Source organism: Diceros bicornis, chromosome 13 (genome assembly GCF_020826845.1).
Source record: "Diceros bicornis minor isolate mBicDic1 chromosome 13, mDicBic1.mat.cur, whole genome shotgun sequence".
NCBI lineage: Eukaryota > Metazoa > Chordata > Mammalia > Perissodactyla > Rhinocerotidae > Diceros > Diceros bicornis.
The window spans coordinates 46,534,105-46,552,628 of NC_080752.1; the positions used below are offsets into that span (position 1 = coordinate 46,534,105).

Sequence of the window (18,524 nt, forward strand, 5' to 3'; positions counted from 1 at the left end):
CCACCCACTGCAGAGAGAGGAGTCCTGCTCAGGGCCTGGAGTTCTTATCTTCACCCCCAAAAGCAAAAGGATTATCGTCACACCATTACCCATATAAGGTCTCCCAGGCAAACCAGAATGTCTGGTGTCTTGGCTTTGGATTGAAATTTTGTCAGATCACTATCGACATTCGGAGTAGACTGGTTATCATGCTGATCTGAAAATCCAGCTGGCAAGTACAGATGTCTGTGCTTAATAAAAATGGGACAAAAGTTATGACTTAATAAATGCAGTTTGTCTGGAAGATAAAACTAGGGCTTGAGATAATAAAAAGGCCATGCTGTAAAAAGCCTGGGGTGGCTGCTTCCAGCCCAAAATGCCAGCCCTAAAACTGCTATAAAACACACCATCAGCTTCTTGTGCTGACCCCCAGGTCATACTGAACTGAACCTGGCAGGCTCCTACACTTCAACGTCACCCTGGTAAATGAGAGCAGCCCCATACAGACCATGTCCCCCTGAGCTGCTTCTTTCTGCACGGCATGGTATACGCTATGCACTTATGTATTCATTGAATGAAAGAATGGTGACAGAATGGATGACCATATGAACCTGTAGCTGGGAAGGTGTGGTGGAAAAACGTGGAACTCCAGAGTTTTATACTTTTATTGAAGCTTTCAGTTTCACTGAACTTTTGGCCCCAAATGAAAAAACCACAAATTAAAAAAAAAAAACATTGGCAGTGGGAGGTGGCAACTGTCCTCTAGGGACGAAGTCAAGCAGAGAATGGCAAGCAAGTGAGGGGTCCATGCTGCAGAGGGCGGTAGCCTGGCCAAAGATGCCCAGAGAGCAGACTCCCAGCTCCCCGAGCAGGGACAGCCCCCAAGCAGCTAGAGGTTAACACACACGGACTTATGGGCATGGGGGTGGTGGAATCCAAGCCTCTGGTCCTGAGAGCAAATCTCTCTCATGCTTGGTCACATTCTACTTTGGAGAAACTGGGTTCATCTGACAAGATAGCGTGGGTGAGGGAACACAGCTGCTAATAGTAAGAGGCCCATGAACACTCACCACTGGCCTCAGGGCGTAGAAGAGAAAGCTAGAAGCTGGAGCCCAGCCTAACACTGGACACTAACGCCATTGCAGTGTCTGGCATCTCCTGCTCCTGGTGCAAGGCTATGCCATTTAAATGCTCAGGACTGTAAGGACATTCAACTCCCAGGCCTCTCCTAGGTCAGGCCCTACCTATGTGGCCTCCACCCAAGTCCCCACTATGTGGTAGCTATGACGCAGGGCTCCCAGCCTTCTTTGGGAATAGTGCTGCATCAGGCAAGGGAGAATCTTTTTCTAGGAGGGGCAGGAAAAGAAGAGAGGCCCACATGCTTCTCCTACTCTAAGGAGCCAGGAAAGGTCCCCTGGTGCACTCCCCTCTCTACAGATGGGCTGGGTCATAGCATCCGAGAAGCTGTCATGGTGACGAAGTCCTCAAAGCTGAGCCGAATGTTGCCCTGCACAGCTGTGTCCTTCTCCCGGAAGGCCTCGGTCAGCACCTGCAGCTGGGTGCACACCTGGATGAAGCGATCGAGCTGCATGGCAGGATTGGCGGAGCGCGGGCAGTAGCGGGAGACCAGGAGCTGGGTGAACTGGGGGCTCAGGTTGTAGCCCATTTGGGACAGAGCTGGAGAGGAGGGGCACACAGAGCAGACACAAAGACCTGCCGTGAGCACGGCCATTGAGCAGTTCCACGGAGCACCACAGTTCAGGGCACTTCGAGGGGATCAGCACGGAAGCAGAAAGAGGACAGAAGTCCTAAGGGTCTATCCAAGATGCGAGGAGTACAACAGGAGCTCTGTCTGGATGCTCCCCTTGGCTGGAAGGCCCCCATCCTCTTTCTCCACATCTCCAATACTGCCTTATCAATCAGGGGCCTGTGGGGTCCCAGAATACACCGGTCTATCTGTGCTCATCCCTGACTCGTGTGCGTTACAGAAGGAAGCCTGAGCCCCCTAGGACCACCTTGACCAGGGCGCACATCAGAGGCGGCTCAGCATAGAGGTCACGAGGGCCTGCTCTGGAGTCAAGACACCCCCTCGGCAAGTTGCTTACCCTTGCTAATCCTCTCTCTCATCATCTCTAGAATGGGAATAATACCTACCTCAGAGGTTCTAGTGAGGATTAAAGGTGATCATGCAAAGCACCTGGCACAGTGCCCAGCACATAATAAGCACTCAGGGTTATTTATTAAAAATAATAAAATCACCATCTCCCCAGGCAAGGCTGCTGGGCAGTTCCAAGGTCACAGCCTACATGCTGCTCCGCCTCTCCCTCCACCTGGGATGTCTTCTTCCTTCCTCTCTGCATAATCTACCAGCTCAGGCTAAAATCCCAGCTTCCCTTTGGCGATATGGCCCTTGGGCAAGCTACCTATACTGTTTTCTCATCCGTAAAAGGCCAATAATAAGGGACCTTTCATCTAAGGGTGGGGAATAATAAACAGTACCTACCACACAGGGAGAACGAATGATGTAACACATTCAATAAACATTCGTTTCATTGTGGTAATATCACCCTCCCCAGTCTCCACGACAGGACCCGGCAGGAGAGTAGGTGATCAGTACAGGTCATCTACCTCCTTTTGGGTCTACCAGGGTGCAGATATGGTGAGTTCACCTCCACCCACAGAGCTTCTCAGTCTGACTGAAATCCAAGGCCAGGGCAAGGGGCTGGGTTCTCTGGGAAGCCCTTTCTCCCCTCCAGGTGGCAAAGCTCCCTGTGAGGTTCTCATAACCCCACTAACCACCCATCTTCTCGAGTCAGAATCGGAACCAGACCTGGAGCTGTGGCCTCAGGTCATCTTACCCAACTGCAACTTCTAGAGTGGTCTGTAGCCCAGAGTTGGGAAGAAAACTGCCTTCTAGCAGAGCTAGCAACAGAAACCATCTTTCCGAGCTCCTATACAGGGCTCTTTCCATTCTGCGTGCTAAAAACTAGAGAAGAGCCACACGAGCCACACATACTGGTCTCAAAGAGCACCGGGCTGCTGAGTGTCCATCCCCAGGGATCCCTGCCAGCCGGGCCTGTCTCACCATGCACTGCCAGGAGTCCCGTCAGCAGGGAGTCCAGCCCCGACCCTGAACCCAGGTGTTTCCTTGCCCTGGATGTTAGCTCAATGCCCCAGCTGGGTCACAGGAGGGATCGGGGCAGGGTGGGGGGCTGTGCTGAGGGCAGCATTCTGTAGCGCAGTTGGACGTTCAGTAGTCAGAGGCTAGAGAAAGCCCTTGATCTGTCTTAGGGAGTAGAGAGAGAAGTCCAGCTCAGCCTGTGCACAGGCCCTACCCTGGCCCTCACCTTGCTGCAGCTCTGTGTAGCTAATGGAGCCCGAGTGGTCCCGGTCATACTGCTGGAAGAGGTTCTTCCACTGCTGGATGAACTTCCACAGGGCCGAGAAACCATAGACATCGATGCGGCCTGACTTGGTCTTGTCAAACATGTCTTGGTGGGGAAGGAAAAGAGGGAAGACAAGTTTCAAGACTGAGGGCCAAGGGACCTCGGGTAGCACTGAGGCAGCCCCTACCCCAAGCTGGAGTAGGACATTCCAAAGAACCACAGGCCTGAGGCCCAGATGCCTGTACCCAAGACACACCCTCATCAAGTGTTACACCAGTCCCACCCTGGCCACCCTTGGCCCCACCTCTTCCAGAACTGCATTTTCTCTGCAGCCTTGACAGCTGACTCCCTTCCTGCCATCTCTGCAGAATGGGAAACTGAATTAGCCTGTGACTCAGCAGGGTCTAGAACTTGAGAAAAGATCTAAGGGAAAGAGCTCTCAGTCTAGGGGATCTCACCTTGAACCCAGTTTCCTGGCCAAAAGATTTCTCCTCAGAATGGTTGCCCACCCGCCTACTGTCAGACATCAGGCAGCGCTGCCCAGCTCGAGCCCAGGGGGAAGGGCCAGGACTCACTGATCATCATGAGGCATGTCTCGTCATTGAACGAGGACCAGTTGGAGTTGACCAGGGCCTGCTTCAGCTCCTTGATGGAGATGTAGCCACTGCGATCGGAGTCCACTGACTGGAACCAGGAGTACGCCTCAGGGTCCACATTGGGAGGGGCTCCACCTGCAGGAAGGGGTGCAAACCAGGGGAGTCAGACGCAGGTCTCAAGGCCAATCCACAGAAATGCCGGGAAGGGCCAACCTCAGTGCCACCCTGGCTACAGGTGTCTCTTACCCACAAAACCTCACAAATCCACCTACCCCTGTCTTCCATCAGGCCCACATCCTGACTCTGATGGAAGAGGACCGCTGGTGTCGACTGAGGAGTATCTATGGTTGATTTCTACTCCGTGAATCTGTCCAGCTATAGTGTTCTGGTCACTTCTCTATTTGATTTTAAGTTTCTAAGGAACAAGGACTTGTCTAGCTGATTAAGAATTCTCTGAAAAGAGGGATTATCTCTTCCCTACAGACTGGGGATCCAAAAATGTTTGCTGAGCGCCTAACACACACAGCCCAGAGACAAATATTCTGAGTCACAGCAGCAGGCAGCTCTCTGGGGTGGGAACTAGGTCTGATCCATCTCTGATTTCCCTGGCCCAGTGGAGAGCTGACACATTCTATCAGGATCTACCAGAGTGTGGGTGGCCATGGAGCTCCACCTCTCTTCCTTCCCCATCACTTCTGATGTGCATCCCCGTCTCCAAACCTCCCTGGAGACATCTTTGACACTTCCTCATCCCACACATCCAAAGAGCTGCCCATATGCAGATTTCTCCTCCTCCCCATTCCTATTGCACCTATCCTGGGTCAGACACCTCTCACCTGGATTGTTGCAACAAACCAGAAAGCCTAACCAAGTCATCCTTATAGCTACTCTCCTCCACCCTTCACTTGTTAATGATTAGTCCTTGTAAAATTCAACTCTGTTCTCACCAATTTTCCCCCACCTGAACTCAAAACTCTTCAAAGGCTCCCTACCGCCTACAAAATGAAGCCCAGCACCCTTAAAACAGCATTCCAGGTCCCCCCACAATGTGGTGTGCCCTGTCTGCCTCTCACTCTCTCCCACGCTGTTTCCCCCGCCTCTGTCCCCGCCCAGATGAAGCATTACACCTGCTTTCATCCACACCTGCACATTCCCACCACAGAGCCGTCACTCACCTGCTTCTCTCTGCCTCAGATCCCTTCTCCCTTGTCTCTTTGCATCTATTTCCTGTCCACTCTTCAAAACCCAAATAAAATGCTGTTCCTGCCATAAAGCCTTCCCTGTTCTTCTGTCCCCAGACAGGCCTCCTTCCCTTCTCCTTTGTACATCTCTCTCATGGCCCTGATCACGCCACTGTCTACAGTTTCTCTACCCACTTCCAGGTTAGACTTGGAGCAACTTGTGGGCAGGATCCCAGCCTAACTCATCTCTGAATGCCCAGAGCCCAGCACAGAGCTGAACACAGAAAGGGAAGGTGCTCAAGTCTTGCTAGAGTCGGCCTCACAGTTCAAGTCCCAGCTCCCCCATCTTGTGGCCTCAGTTATTTAAGCTTTCTGTGTTTCAGTTTTCTTATTTTTAAAATGAAGACACAATAGCATCTACTTCGTAAGTTGTAAAGATATAATTAATATATGAAAACCCTTAAATCAGCACCTGGCACAATCTAAGTACTATATAACTGCTGATTATTAGCATTGTTGTCGTGGTTCAAATAGCTTTGTGTGTCTGTCAGAAGTATATAAGTAGCTCTAACTATGTATGTAAATAAGGATCATTCATTCGGAAAGACATGCAGGGTGAGCTGGGGGGTAGAGGGAAGGGGTGGTAGATGAAAGTGGAGAAGCACAGAAGATTGTCTATCTTAGGAAAAAGTCGGAGTTACACAGTATTGTAAACCTACTGAGTTAACTGGCCACAAAAAGGGCCCCTTCACAAGGCAGTATCAGATAGCCATGGGCAGTTGTGGAGCACGGAAACCACCATCCAGTCCCAAACCTGAGGCCAGAAGGAAAAAGGTTTGCCTGCTTGAGGGACTAGTCTGACCTCCTTAGGTGGGAAATCAAGGCAGGCCCCACCACCCTCCTAAACCAGCAGCTGTGCCATAGGGGAGCACAGGCCACAGCCCGGGCAGGAGAGTTTCTGTAACATGGGTGGTCTGCACAGGTTGCATAGAAGAGCTCAGGCTCTGGAATCAAAGAGCAGAATTTCAATTCAAATCCTGGCTCTGATCCTTACTAGCTTGTGTGACTTTAGGCAAACTGTTTAATTTTCTAAGTACTGATTCCCCCATTTCTAAAATGCACCCACTTCCCAGGGTTGTGTGATGATTAAGTGAGATAATAGCGAAATGTTTTAGCCAAGGGCCTGGAATGTGTGCAGTCACATTTTCAGAGGAAGGGATATTTAAATTGGGTCTGAAAGGATAATAAGCAGTAGAGACAGGGGGAAGAAAAAGCATGTGGCAAAGGCATAGCCTGTGTTCAGGGCACTCGAAGGGGTCTTGGGTTGATGGAGGTGGGTGGGAGGGAATGGCAGGTGAGGAGGCTGGAAAGACCCTCTGGGTCTCAAGTGCCTTTAGGATCTTTCCTGTGAGCAGCGCGGCACCTTTAAGGGTCAAACCTGTCTTGCAGAGCAGTGGTGCTCAAACTTTAGATCCTAGATGCAGTGGGGCTGGGGTGGGGCCTCCAATGCAGGTGACAGATGGATCATGCTTTAAGCAGCACTGCTCCAGGGGGTCACTAGCTGCACTGGAGAGGAGGCAATGGTGGCCAGGTGAGAGGAAGCTACAGAGGGTGAGCAGCTAAGAGTCTGAGGGACATCTCTCCTCTCCTCTCCAGCCCCAGAGATCACCTCTGGCCTCAGGCCCTGGAGGGGTACGCCTCACAGCCAGGGGCTCCTTTCCTCGCAGTGACCTCATGTGGGCTCAAAGACAAGATTTTTAAAATATGAGGAAATTTACCATGAGGCTGCTGAGCCGAAAGCAAACGGCCGGAAGCTGTGGGCTCTGACAAGATAAATGCCACTGCTCACAGTGTTTAGAACCCCTAAGGTCTGAGCACCTCTCTCAGGGCCACCTGCCTGGGCATGTATGCTAAGATGCTGCAGCTTCCCAGCAGTGCCATTCCCTCGAGGCGCTTCAGGTGCACCAGAATGGTTCCAGGCTGCCTTGATGCTGGCTTGGTCTCCTGGGAACAAGCATTCTGAGAAGAGGCTGCCTGAATGAATTTGGGAGGAAGCAGGAGGCTGGGCACTCACGTTCCCTGACCCCTGTCTGAGATGGCTCGGCAATCTTATTGGAGGCTGAAGCCCCCACCCAGATTCTCTGCCTTCACTGAATCGCCAAGCCCCCAGCCCTGCCGTTTCTGTCCATACCTCACCTTTAGCATCTCTGCTCTTTATCCTTCCCCTGTCTCCTCCCATCATTCTCCTGCCTGCCTCAGCATCTTTCAGTGGTAAGGCCCTTGCCATACCTGCTATCACATCAAATGCTGAATATCTCTGTGCTGAGAGTGCTCCAGAACGAGTCCTTTCACAGACTATTGTTTATTAAGCCCTTCCCATGTGCCAGACACTGTGCCCAGTGTTGACCTGCACCTTCTCGTTTAATCCTTATTAACAACCACGTGGGGTAGTGACATTACCCTCCTTTTACAGATGTGGACACTGAGGCTTAAAGAGTTGAAGTAATTTGGTAAGGTCAGTAAGTGATCTCAAAAAGCCCAAGCTTTCAATAACGACACTATCCTGCCTTTCTACATACAGTGGTCAGTCTCCCTTCCACAGAAATGAGGTTTCTCCCTGTAGTAGACTGTATTACTGATTCCAGTTATTTGCTAATCCCACCCCTCTTCCCTGTAAGAGCACTGTACATCCTCTCCACTGCCTGGTGGCTTGCAGAGCCCCTCCATGAGACAAGCATCCATTTGCATCCTATTATTGTTGGGCTTGACCAGGACATGAGGTTTAGCCAATAGAACGTGAGTAGAAGAGAGAGAAAGTACTTCAAAGCAGAAACTTTAGGAGGCATCATGCATTCCTGCTAGCTCTCCTGATCTTTTTCTCTGCCACAAGAACAGCATATCCCAAATAGGAGCTGCTCCTTTACCCTGGATCCTAGAAAGAAAAGACACCTGGAGCAGAACCTCAGCCACCAAACCCACAGCTGCCAACAAGTAAGCAAGAGTAAATAAGTGTGAGCAAACAATAGAAATAAATGTTTTGAAGTGGTTGTTACCACAGCAAAGCTAACCAACAGACTTCTCATTCTGCTGACACAAGCTGCAGCTAGAAGCAAGACACTAAGGTGCCAGAGACCAGGCTGCCTGCACATCCACAGGAAGGGCGGGGATGGGCCCTGGACAACTCACAATAATGTCAGAGGCACCTGGAGTCCAAGATCTTACCTGGAGGAGGACCCTGTCCATAAGGCCCATAGGAACTTGGAGGTGGCTGACCATAGGGGCCCCCTGGGGCTGCACCGCCATATGGTCCTCCTGGAGTTCCAGGGGGGAGCCCCCCAGGGTTGGGGTGTCCATAGGGCCCTCCACCAGCTGGTGGTCCATAAGGCCCTCCAGGGGCAGGACCTCCTCCATAACCGCCACCAGGGGGTACCCCGCTGCCATATTGCCCTCCACCGTGCGGGGATCCAGGGTAGTAGCTACCCGGAGGGGCTCCGGGTGCTTGTCCTCCAGCTCCTGGGCAGCCCTGCAAGAAGAGCAAGATATCAGGCAGAATGATAAGGCCAGAAACTAGCCACAGTATGGCACTTTAGTTATAAAGCACTGCCACTGCCATTCTTTTAACTGATCCTATAGGCAGGGCTGGAATTATGATCCCATTGCTCAGATGGGGAACCTGAGGCTTCTAGAGAAGATACAACTTACCCCAAATCCACCAATGACCTGCCAAGTCAGGGTTGGAATCCTGCCCTCCTGGCTCCCCTCCCCTGCACACCAAGGGGCTCCACAAGGGCTGGGACCATGTCCAGTTTGCCACTTTATCCCCCACCCCCACTGCAGAATGGTTGCTCAGTAAATATTTATTGTATGAATGAGTAGGCAAAAGAATCAAACAATTACAAATCCTCACCCTGTGGTACTTCCTCTCTGTCTATGGAATTCACAGCACAAAGGTGATCTCCACCACACACCTCTGACCCTCTTCAATCACAAACAATACATCCATAGCATGGATTCATCCACAGCATGTTTTTCTTAGCCCACTCGAGCTCATGATACAAAAACACTTCCCTATCCTCACTCATGGCTCTGTGAGACATATTACCTACTCCTAAGGTAATATAGTACAATGGTTAAGAGTCAAAAAGACTAGTTCAAGTTCACTTACTAACTGGACTAATGACTTACCTTCTCTAAGCCTCAATATCCTTTGCTCTAAAATAGGAATGAAAAATAATAGTGCCTACCTCTCAGGTTGGTATGTGAATGAAATGAGACCAGTCCCATGAAGTGCTTTGACACAGGCCCTGGCACAGAGTAAGCACTCAATCCACATTAACCATTAATAATAGCACCCTTCTATGGAGGAGGAAACTCAAGTCCAGAAAAATCACACATAACTCTGTGTGTGGGGCTGCAGGGGCTGGGGCTAGAATCCAGGTCTCCTAGCTGCTAAGCCCAGGCCATGTGTACATTAGAGCACACATAGGAGCATTCCATCTCTTGTCCACGTCCACGTGCCACTAGCCAGGGATCCCTGAGGCTCAGAGTGCTCGGCTCTATCTCCCTAAGTGACCCGCAAAAGGCCTGGCACAGCACAGCCCCGACAATATGCAGACAGGCTGAGTTAAGTGCACAGAGAGCAGCTGGGCCCAGCTCTGAGGATGGTACCATCTAGACATGTTCTAGATCAACCTGTAAGGCACACCAGTGGCCTAGGCACTGAGAGCCTGGACTTTCTCTTTTTATTGTGTTTGATAACTCCTGGAATAGTTACCCTCAAGGCTAAGGCCAAATCCACACTTCATCTAAAGAGGGTACGCTTGCTCAAGGAAGGGAGGCTTCTTGAGGAAGGCAGGAAGCAAGCCCTCCACCTTCTCCACTTGGCATTGTGGGAGCTCCTCCGCTCTGGAAGCCGCCATAGCCAGAAGCAAGACTCCTTCACAGATAACGAAGTCACAGACAGATCTCAACTCAAAACTCTGCTCTCACCAGCTGAGTTCATGACCATGAACTGAGCCTGTTTCCTCACAAGGAAAATATAAAAATACCTTCCTCACTGAATTGTTTTGCAGGTTACAAGAAATAACTGCAGCAGAATTTTGTCAGTTTAATTTTTAGCTAAAGAATCTTTTGATAAAATTTTAAAAACTGATGAAAGAAAATCACTCTAGTTGAGGCAAGGTGGGGTTTCCTGAGCCCCGACCATGCAGGCCCCCTCCCTTGCTAGATTCTGAGAGAGCTCTACAGAACTCTCATAGTGACTCAGAAGATAGGTTTTTTTTCTGCTGAGGAAGATTCGCCCTAAGCTAACATCTGTTGCCAATCTTCCTCTATTTTGTATGTGGGTTGCCACCACAGCATGGCTGAGGAGTTGTGTAGGTCTGCATCTAGGATCCAAACCTGAGAATCCAGGCAGCTGGAGCGGAGCGTGCCGAACTTAACCTCTACACCACGGGGCTAGTTGAACACCATTAATATAAGAAAAAAAAAGTTCTTACAACAGTTTCTTGCATAAAGCAAATGATCAATAAATCACAGCTGCTTTTGTTATATTGTTATTATCAGCAAAGCCCTGGGCCAAGTAAACCCTGGGGGGCGGGTATATCAAGGAGAATGAAACATTCTGAAGGAGCCCACAGTCAATAGGAGAGGCACAGACACACTCTCTGTAACATCTAACAAAACAGCATAAGGAAATAGGTGTTTAAAATGGACACATAAGCCATGTGCCATGGGACCACAAAGTAGAGAGGGTGAAAATCAGGGAGGGTTTTCACGAGAAAGCAGCATTTCACCTGGAACTTAGAGAAGGAAAAAGATTCTCCAGGGAATTGGAGAGGTGTGATGGCAGACGTGCGCAGGAGGCCAGTCACCTAACCTAACCCCCTCAGTTTACGGATGGGGAAACCAAGGCTGGAAGAGGGGAACGGACTTGCTCAAATCACACGTTGAGTTGGAGGCAGAGGCAGAGCTAGACCACTTCCCCCACACCCAATGACTCCTACTGCCTCCTGCTACAGTGCTCTTTCTGTAAGCTGTAGGGCACAGGATTCCAGTGTAGGATAGAAAAGGGGTAGGGACGCTGCAGAGTCTGGGCACACCCAAGAACAGGCTGGGCACCAAGCCAGGAAGCAGCCACTCCACAATAAGCCCTGGGAGCAAAGCCATAAACTGGACCCGGCCTAGGGCGCCTGAGGCACAGCCCTTCCCCCCAGGAGACGCCCCCAGGCCAACAATGCAGGTGCTGCCAGGCAGGTCTTCTGACCTCGTGCTAGCACATTCCAGGGGTCTGGTGCAGCCCGACAGCAACTAAACCCTTTCCTTTCTGCCCTGCATTAAAGCCCTCACGTGTGCAGTTTACGACGCACTTTCATAGACACACAAACGCTACTGGCAGAATCCTGCCAACAATCCTCTAACAGAAAAAAGGAAGATGTTAGTTAGTAGGCCTATTTTCAGATGAAGAAACTGAGCTGCACAACTGTTATCAGACTTCATTCAGCAAGCATTTACAGAGCAACAATATTGTGCTAGGCTCTGTGTGAGGCCCGGGGGCACAAAACTAAATAGGGCCTGTCCTTGAGGAGCCCACAGATAACTGAGATACAATCTGATCAGTGCCATCAAAAAATCTACTTACACACTATCAAGGAGGCACAGGCAGAGGAATTTGTTGTTTGTTGAATGATAATTGAGCAATCAAATGAACAAATGCATGAAGTGGGTCAAGGAAGGCTTCCTGGAGGAGGCAGAAGTAACACAGGAGCTGGCACTGAAGGATGCGTAGGCATTCTCCAAAAAGAAGGCAGAGAAGGACATCCCAGACAGAAGGGAGCAGACAGACAAAGGCAGAGACCTGTGAGCAACATGGAGTGTCAGGGAATGGGCTAAAAAGCAGGGGGCAGGGGCAAGAACGCAGCGTGAACTCAGAAAGGCAGGCTCTTCCCACACTCTTTGTCCGAGCACCTCTCCTGCTGCATTTCAGTTAGCTGGTGAGTTACTGATGTCTTAGAGTAGTTTCCGTCTAGCCATGGTCTCCTCCACGCAGCAGTGAGCTCCCCAGGGGCAGACACTGGGCCTCCTTTGTCACGGCACCCCAGGGTCCAGCACAGTGCCTGGCACCTGCATGCCTCCATAAATATCTGAATAAATGAACACCACTCTCAAGTGTTTGGGCTTTATGCTGGAGGACATCGAGCGCCATAGGAGGGCTTCCAATAGGGAAAGAACATGATCAAAGCCTTGTTTAGAGAATTAACCAGTGGTGGCGTGGAGGACAAGCAAGTGAGGGAGGCAGCAGCCCAGGTGCTGGGCAGGCAGGGCTTGAACCAGACAGCAGACTTGGAGACGGAGAGAACGGGATGAATTCTGAAGCTATTTCAGAGATAGACTAGACATGACTTGGCAACTAATTAGGTTAGGGAAGAGATGGAGGGGGGAGTGAGGGAAGGCCAGTGTTTAGAATGACTCAGGTTTCTAGCTTGCACAAGATGAAGGAAGTGGAGCCACCAACTGAGGCAGAATCCAGGCTGGGGAATCCAATCAGGGTCACCGAGTTGTTAGAAAAGGTCTGAACCAGAAATGAAAACCAGAGTCCCTGACTCCATGTTCTTTTATACTACTCCATGCTGCCAACTCTTCTGAGAGCTTTTCCAAGAGCATTTGATTATGATAAACATAAGATTGTGAAAGAAAAAAAAGACAGGAAGAGTTCAGTAACCATAGTTTCCAAAGCATCACAGAAAACTATCCCTAGGTCTTTACTGATTGCAAATAAACTACATTTGATATACTGGGGTTGGGGGAGGGAGCAATTAACATTTTACTGAGGCTCTGCTAGATGCTTCCAGTTCAGTTGGCTCTCATTGATCCTCAGTCCTGGGAAGTAAGTGCTATTATCCCCATTTTACAGATGAGAAAATTAAGGTGCAGAGAGTTTAATAATGTGCCTGTGATGATGCAGCTAGAATGGGTGAGTTAGGATACAAAACAGGGTCTGCATGACTCCACTCCACTACCCTCTGCTCTGTGTTCACTCAATAAATGAGTGGGCGTCTACCATGTGCTGGTGCCAGGGACTGTCCTAAATATATCTGTCAAATATGATGGATTTCTACAGTAGATGGGGTTGAAGTGGGAAGGGATGGAATGAGATGATCTTTCAGAGGCTTCAAGCCCAGAAATCAGGGAGACTCAGAAGAATCTTATTCTTTTTCCCCAGCACCCAGACCCATTTGAGAACCGCAATATTGTAAGAGATCCCAAAGACCGTCCAGTCCAACCTCTCAGTGGATGATGGAATCTCTGTAGCACCATCTGGAATCTGTTTGCATTCCTGCAAGTGGTGGGGAGCACACACCATCCCAAATAACCCACTTAGAAAGTTCCATATTTTCTTTCGGCTCTGAGGGCTCATTCTTCTAGTCCCAAGGACCTCATGAAGCTCAGAGGTGTCAAAGGTTGGTACAGGCTGAGTCCTGATGGGGAAGAGAGTAGGCTGCATTGCAGAGACGAGCCTGTGCTCCAGAGCTACCCCTCAAGTGCCCGCTGGAAGAGGCTAGGGCCCATTCTAAGGGGTTAAAGAATCACAAGAAGACAGAAGGAGTGGTTTGGGCATTCACGAGCAGAGCCTTGTAAAATATTTAAAGGCCAGAAACCTGCAGCCAATAAACAGTGAGCTAAGAACTGTCCCAAGACTTCAATTACCACCTCTGTGCTGACACTCCAAAATCTCTCCCTCCAGCTTCATCTCCCCCGAGCTGCAGACCCACATATCCAACAACCTCCTGGACCTTCCCTCCAAATGGATTCCTCCCTCTGGGCTCCTATCTCGGTGAATGGGAAAGCCTAGTGCCCTCCTGGGCACCTCCTCTTTCCTCTCCTCTGTCACCTCAATTAGGCACCAAGTTTTCTCAATTCTCCCTCCCAAATGCTTCTCAAATCCATTTTCACCAGGTCACTGTTCTCTCTAACCTACATTACTTCAATAGCTTTGAGACTGGTCTCCCTGCCTCCAGTCTCTTCTGCTTCAACCCATTCTCACAATGCCCCATGGCACAAATAGAAAACTCTTCAGCAGCGCCCTCGTTACTCTTAGGATGAAGTCCACACTCCTCAAAAAGGCGTATAGGACCCTTTAGGATCTGGTCCTTGCTTACCTTTCTGGTCTTACGTCTCCTTTCCCCCTCTTCACTACAACTAGACTGATCTCCTTCAATTCCTCCAAAATACTGGGCTCTCTCACTTGCTTCCTGGCCTTTGTGCATGCTATTCCCTCTACTGGAATACCATTCCTTTCTTCACTCAGATAACTCCTACTAGAGATTCCATTTTTGGCTTAATTGCCACCTCCTTTAAGAATGTCCTTCCTCCCTGAGACTCAGCTAGGTATCCCTCTTGTGCTGTCCCAGTACCTTACACTTACTCCCATTTAATACTTATCACACTGATTCTACAACTTATGTATCTGTACCACTTTTCCACTTGGAGTATTTATTATATGCCAAAACGCCATATCAAGACTTTATATGGATTATCTCATTTAATCTTTACAGTAACTCTTGACATAGGTACTCTCATGACCCCATTTTAAAGAAGGGGAAACCAAGCCTCACACTTTTGCAAGAAATTTCTGCAAGGAAATGGCAGAGCAGGGATTTAAAGCCAAATCTCTCTGGCCTCTGAGACCACGCTCTTAAGCACTGAAACCCATCATGGTGGCTCCCCTACGGGACCAAAGGGTACTTGAGGTTTACTGCCTCAACACCCAGTCATGCTTGAGGACCCTAGGGCTGGGGCATTGGAAAATTACAAGAATTCTGACTCCTAACAATAGGCTGGAATCCTCCAGGGCTATGTACTGGGTGGAGGGGAGGTGGTGCTCACCAAGCCTTTGGACGCTTTAAAAAAAAATACATTTCCTTTCTTGGAACACCATGGACCAGGAGCTGGACAGGCAGACAAGGATATGAAAAAAAGCACTTTTTTGCTATTCCAGCATTTCTTCTTCCGTTCCAGACACGTTTCTCTCTGTGCTCCTTTTCAAGATTTCACTGAGCATAAGCCCAGGCAGCATGGCATGATAACAGCATTTGTAGCAGCGGCAGCACTGGCACACACTATGTGTTAGCAGTGTGCCAAGCTCCCTATAGGCTTTATATTTCATCCTCATTTCAGTCCTATGAAGTCTTATTCCTCCCTTTTTACAAGCGAGGAAACTGAGGCTTAGAGCCCTTAGATGATGTGTCCAAGGGCATGTAACTATTAAGCAGCAGAATTAGGATTTGAGCCCAGTTCTGTCTAACCTGCAAGATCAGGTTCTTAATTTCTATGTCACTGTTTCTAGGATGCATACAAAGTACCTCCTAAAGCTTATTAAAATGTAGACACCTGGCCATTCCTGGGTGCAGAACAGGTCTGAGGTGGAACCCAAAAGTGTGTTTTCAACAAGCTTCTAGGTGATTCTGACGCAGGCTGACTGTTTCCCCAGTGTTCCTCAGGAATACTAGTGTTACCGAAAAATGACCAGACATAAAAAAAGGGAGGAGGAGGGAATTCCATGGTTGGTAAGTTTAAGAAATACTGCATATTCTATCCCTTGTTAGCAGATTTACAATGTATATTGACAAATCAAGAATTCTGAGATGACCTATGGTGAACCAACTTATTCAGCTGTATTTAACAGAGTATTTCCCTGATGCATTTAACCACAAAAATCCTCCTCCATTAGCAATACCTATCAACATCTCACAAGACTCAGCAAATGGAACGGAGCTTGGGAAACACTGCTCGATTATACTTCTTCCTAACCCTCGCCTAGGCTGGCCTCTCTCTTTCCTACCCCTGCTAAGTATGCAATGAAAGGATTTCTAAGTTCTAGCCCGGGCCTCACCCCCTCACTTGCTATGTGTGACCCTGGGCAAGCCACTTAATCTCTCTGGGCTCGTTCCTCAGCTATCAACTGGGGGTAATAATCCCTGCCGGCATGCCTCCAGGGCTTCATGATTGAGATAATGGAGGTCCAATACCTGTACAAAAACTGTACAGGGCTACACTCCCTCAGAGCGCTCTTGCCACATCCTTTGCCATGTGACTGTACTCATCGACTGCTTTGTAATGTCCCATACAATGTTGTCTTCCAATTTTTCCTGCATGGGTTTTATCTCCTAAATTAGCATGATCTTGGGCAACTCAGTAGCCCTCTCTGGGCTTCAGTTTCCTCCTTTTAAAATGAAGGGAGTGGGCCAGCCCCGCTGCTTAGTGGTTAGCTGCTGGCAGCCTGGGTTCGGATCCCAGGCGCGCACCGACACACCGCATCTCCGGCCATGCTGAGGCCGCGTCCCACATACAGCAACTAGAAGGATGTGCAACTATGACATACAACTATCTACTGGGGCTTTGGGGAAAAAAAGGAGGAGGACTGGCAATAGATGTTAGCTCAGAGCCGGTCTTCCTCAGCAAAAAGAGGAGGATTAGCACGGATGTTAGCTCAGGGCTGATCTTCCTCACAAACACAAAAATAAATAAATAAAATAAAATGAAGGGACTATTCTGAGGGCCCTCCCAGCACTGACCTTCTAAGAATCTGGTAAAAATCAAAACACTGAGAGGTAACACCTGTTACACTCTTAGTAGTACCAAATGCTTTACAAGCATCACTTCATTACTCTTCCCAACAGCTCTATGAGGTAGACTCTATTATTTGGTCCTATTTTACAGAGGAGTTAACTTCAGCTCAGAAAGGCAAAATACCTTGCTCAAGGGCTCCAAACTAGTTAAGTGATGGAGCTAAGATGTGAACCTTCCTCTGACTCCAAACTGCACTTACCCCTCCACACTTCCGTCACCCAGCAAAGGATTCTGGCCACAGAACCACCTCGCTGCGGTGTTCTTGGCTGGATCGAGATGGGTTGGCAAGTGGGGAAGAGGCACTGGCTGACAGCTCTGGGTTCTGCTGCCTAACTGCCTAGTCACTTCAGCTAAGTTCCGTGTCTTCTCTGGGTTTCATTTTTCCTATGTGTGAAAGGAGGCGGGTGTTGGACGAAGTCAGTAGTCAAAGAAGCTCACCTGTGGAGCCTGCTAAGCCACAGAGGCTCCTGATTATTCGGATGCAGTACGTCTGGGGTGTATTTTTATCCGACGCCCCAAATGATACCGACGGAACTAGCGTCTAAATGTTCTACTGGCGTTGATGACCCCGCTCAGGGTCCCCGCCGGAGACCTGGGAAGGTGTGGGGCCAGGCCGAGCCCAACCTGGGTCTATGAGATCCAAGTCCCCCAAATCCTCCCGTGCGCCACGTCAAAGGGGGCGCGACACGACCTCCCCGACGTGCAGTCCTACGTGACGTGACAGACGCGACCGACCGTCCCCTTTCCCTTCTCTTCCGCGCGAGACCTCGCTGAAGCCAACCGCAGCGTGGGAAGGGCGCGAAGAAAGCGGGGAGAAAGGAAAGCGAGGTCCCGAGCCCGGACGTAGCGAGGCCCCTACCTGGATTCCCCCGCCCCTCACGCACTCACCTGCCCATAGGGATAGCTGGCCATGGCGACTCTGACGTAACACGTCGACGAGGGGCGGGGCTTCCTGGTTTCAAACCCGTCCCTTGTCTGGGCCTAGGGGCGGGACCGCTTTCGATTGGATGTCCGCGACTGTCAATCCTGGGCGCATGTGTCGACGGAAGTGACGGTATAGGGCGGTGGTCGAGTGACTCCGGAGAAGCGGGAGGGGCTTCTCCTGAACGTCGGCGTCCTGTTTCCGAAATTTTGTTCGTTGTGTTGGCGCGGATGTTTCTCCCACTGCTGCCCTAGAGTAGGCCACAGGGCTGGTCAGTCCCGGATATTTAGTGAGAGGCTTGGGTGGGTGTTGCAGCAGTGGCCATGTTGTAACCTGGCAAATGGGACGCATGATAGTGGCGTCGTTGCTGTCGTCACTTCAAGTTTCCGCCGCCGGAGGGCTTAGGCGGTTGCCCTGACAACGGGGAACCGCCTGAGGCCTCGTGGAAAGGCTAGAGGCAACAGCGGAAGTACAGATGTTCCTCTTATGATGAGGAACCCATCCTAAGTTGAAAATATCTTAAATCAAAAGTGCGTTTAGGGCCAGTCGTGTGGCGCAGTGGTTAAGTGTGGGCGCTCCGCTGCTGACGGCCTGGGTTCGGATCCGGGCGTGCACCCACGCACTGCTTGTCAGGCCATGGTGTGGCGGTGTCCCACATAAAGTGGAGGAAGATGGGCATGGACGTTAGCTCAGGGCCAGTCTCCCTCAGCAAAAAGAGAAGGATTGGCATGGATGTTAGCTTATGGCTGATCCTCCTCATAAAAAAAAAAAAAAGTGCGTTTAATATACCTAACCTGCGTTTAATATACCTAACCTACCCAACATTGTACCT

General features: G+C 50.0%; 1 protein-coding gene across 1 annotated transcript; it reads right to left on the reverse strand.

Annotated features, from left to right (window-relative positions):
* Window positions 1-626: 626 nt before the first annotated feature.
* On the reverse strand, window positions 627-17,973 carry PEF1 (penta-EF-hand domain containing 1). Its single transcript, XM_058553501.1, has 5 exons — window positions 17,659-17,973; window positions 8,365-8,665; window positions 3,941-4,096; window positions 3,327-3,470; window positions 627-1,656 (listed from the first exon to the last, which is right to left on the reverse strand). The coding sequence occupies exons 1-5, from the start codon at window positions 17,680-17,682 to the stop codon at window positions 1,427-1,429; spliced, it is 855 nt and encodes a 284-aa protein (XP_058409484.1). The 5' UTR covers window positions 17,683-17,973; the 3' UTR covers window positions 627-1,426.
* Between the last annotated feature and the right edge of the window lie 551 nt (window positions 17,974-18,524).

What these genes read in the sequence shown, in the direction of transcription:
- PEF1 (XM_058553501.1), bottom strand. Translation starts at nt 17,682, where the DNA reads ATGGCCAGCTATCCCTATGGGCAG. An exon ending in CCAGCTATCCCTATGGGCAG is followed by an intron (nt 8,666 to 17,658) that starts GTGAGTGCGTGA and finishes CTCTTCTTGCAG; the next exon opens with GGCTGCCCAGGAGCTGGAGG. An exon ending in GACATGCCTCATGATGATCA is followed by an intron (nt 3,471 to 3,940) that starts GTGAGTCCTGGC and finishes TTCCCCACCAAG; the next exon opens with ACATGTTTGACAAGACCAAG.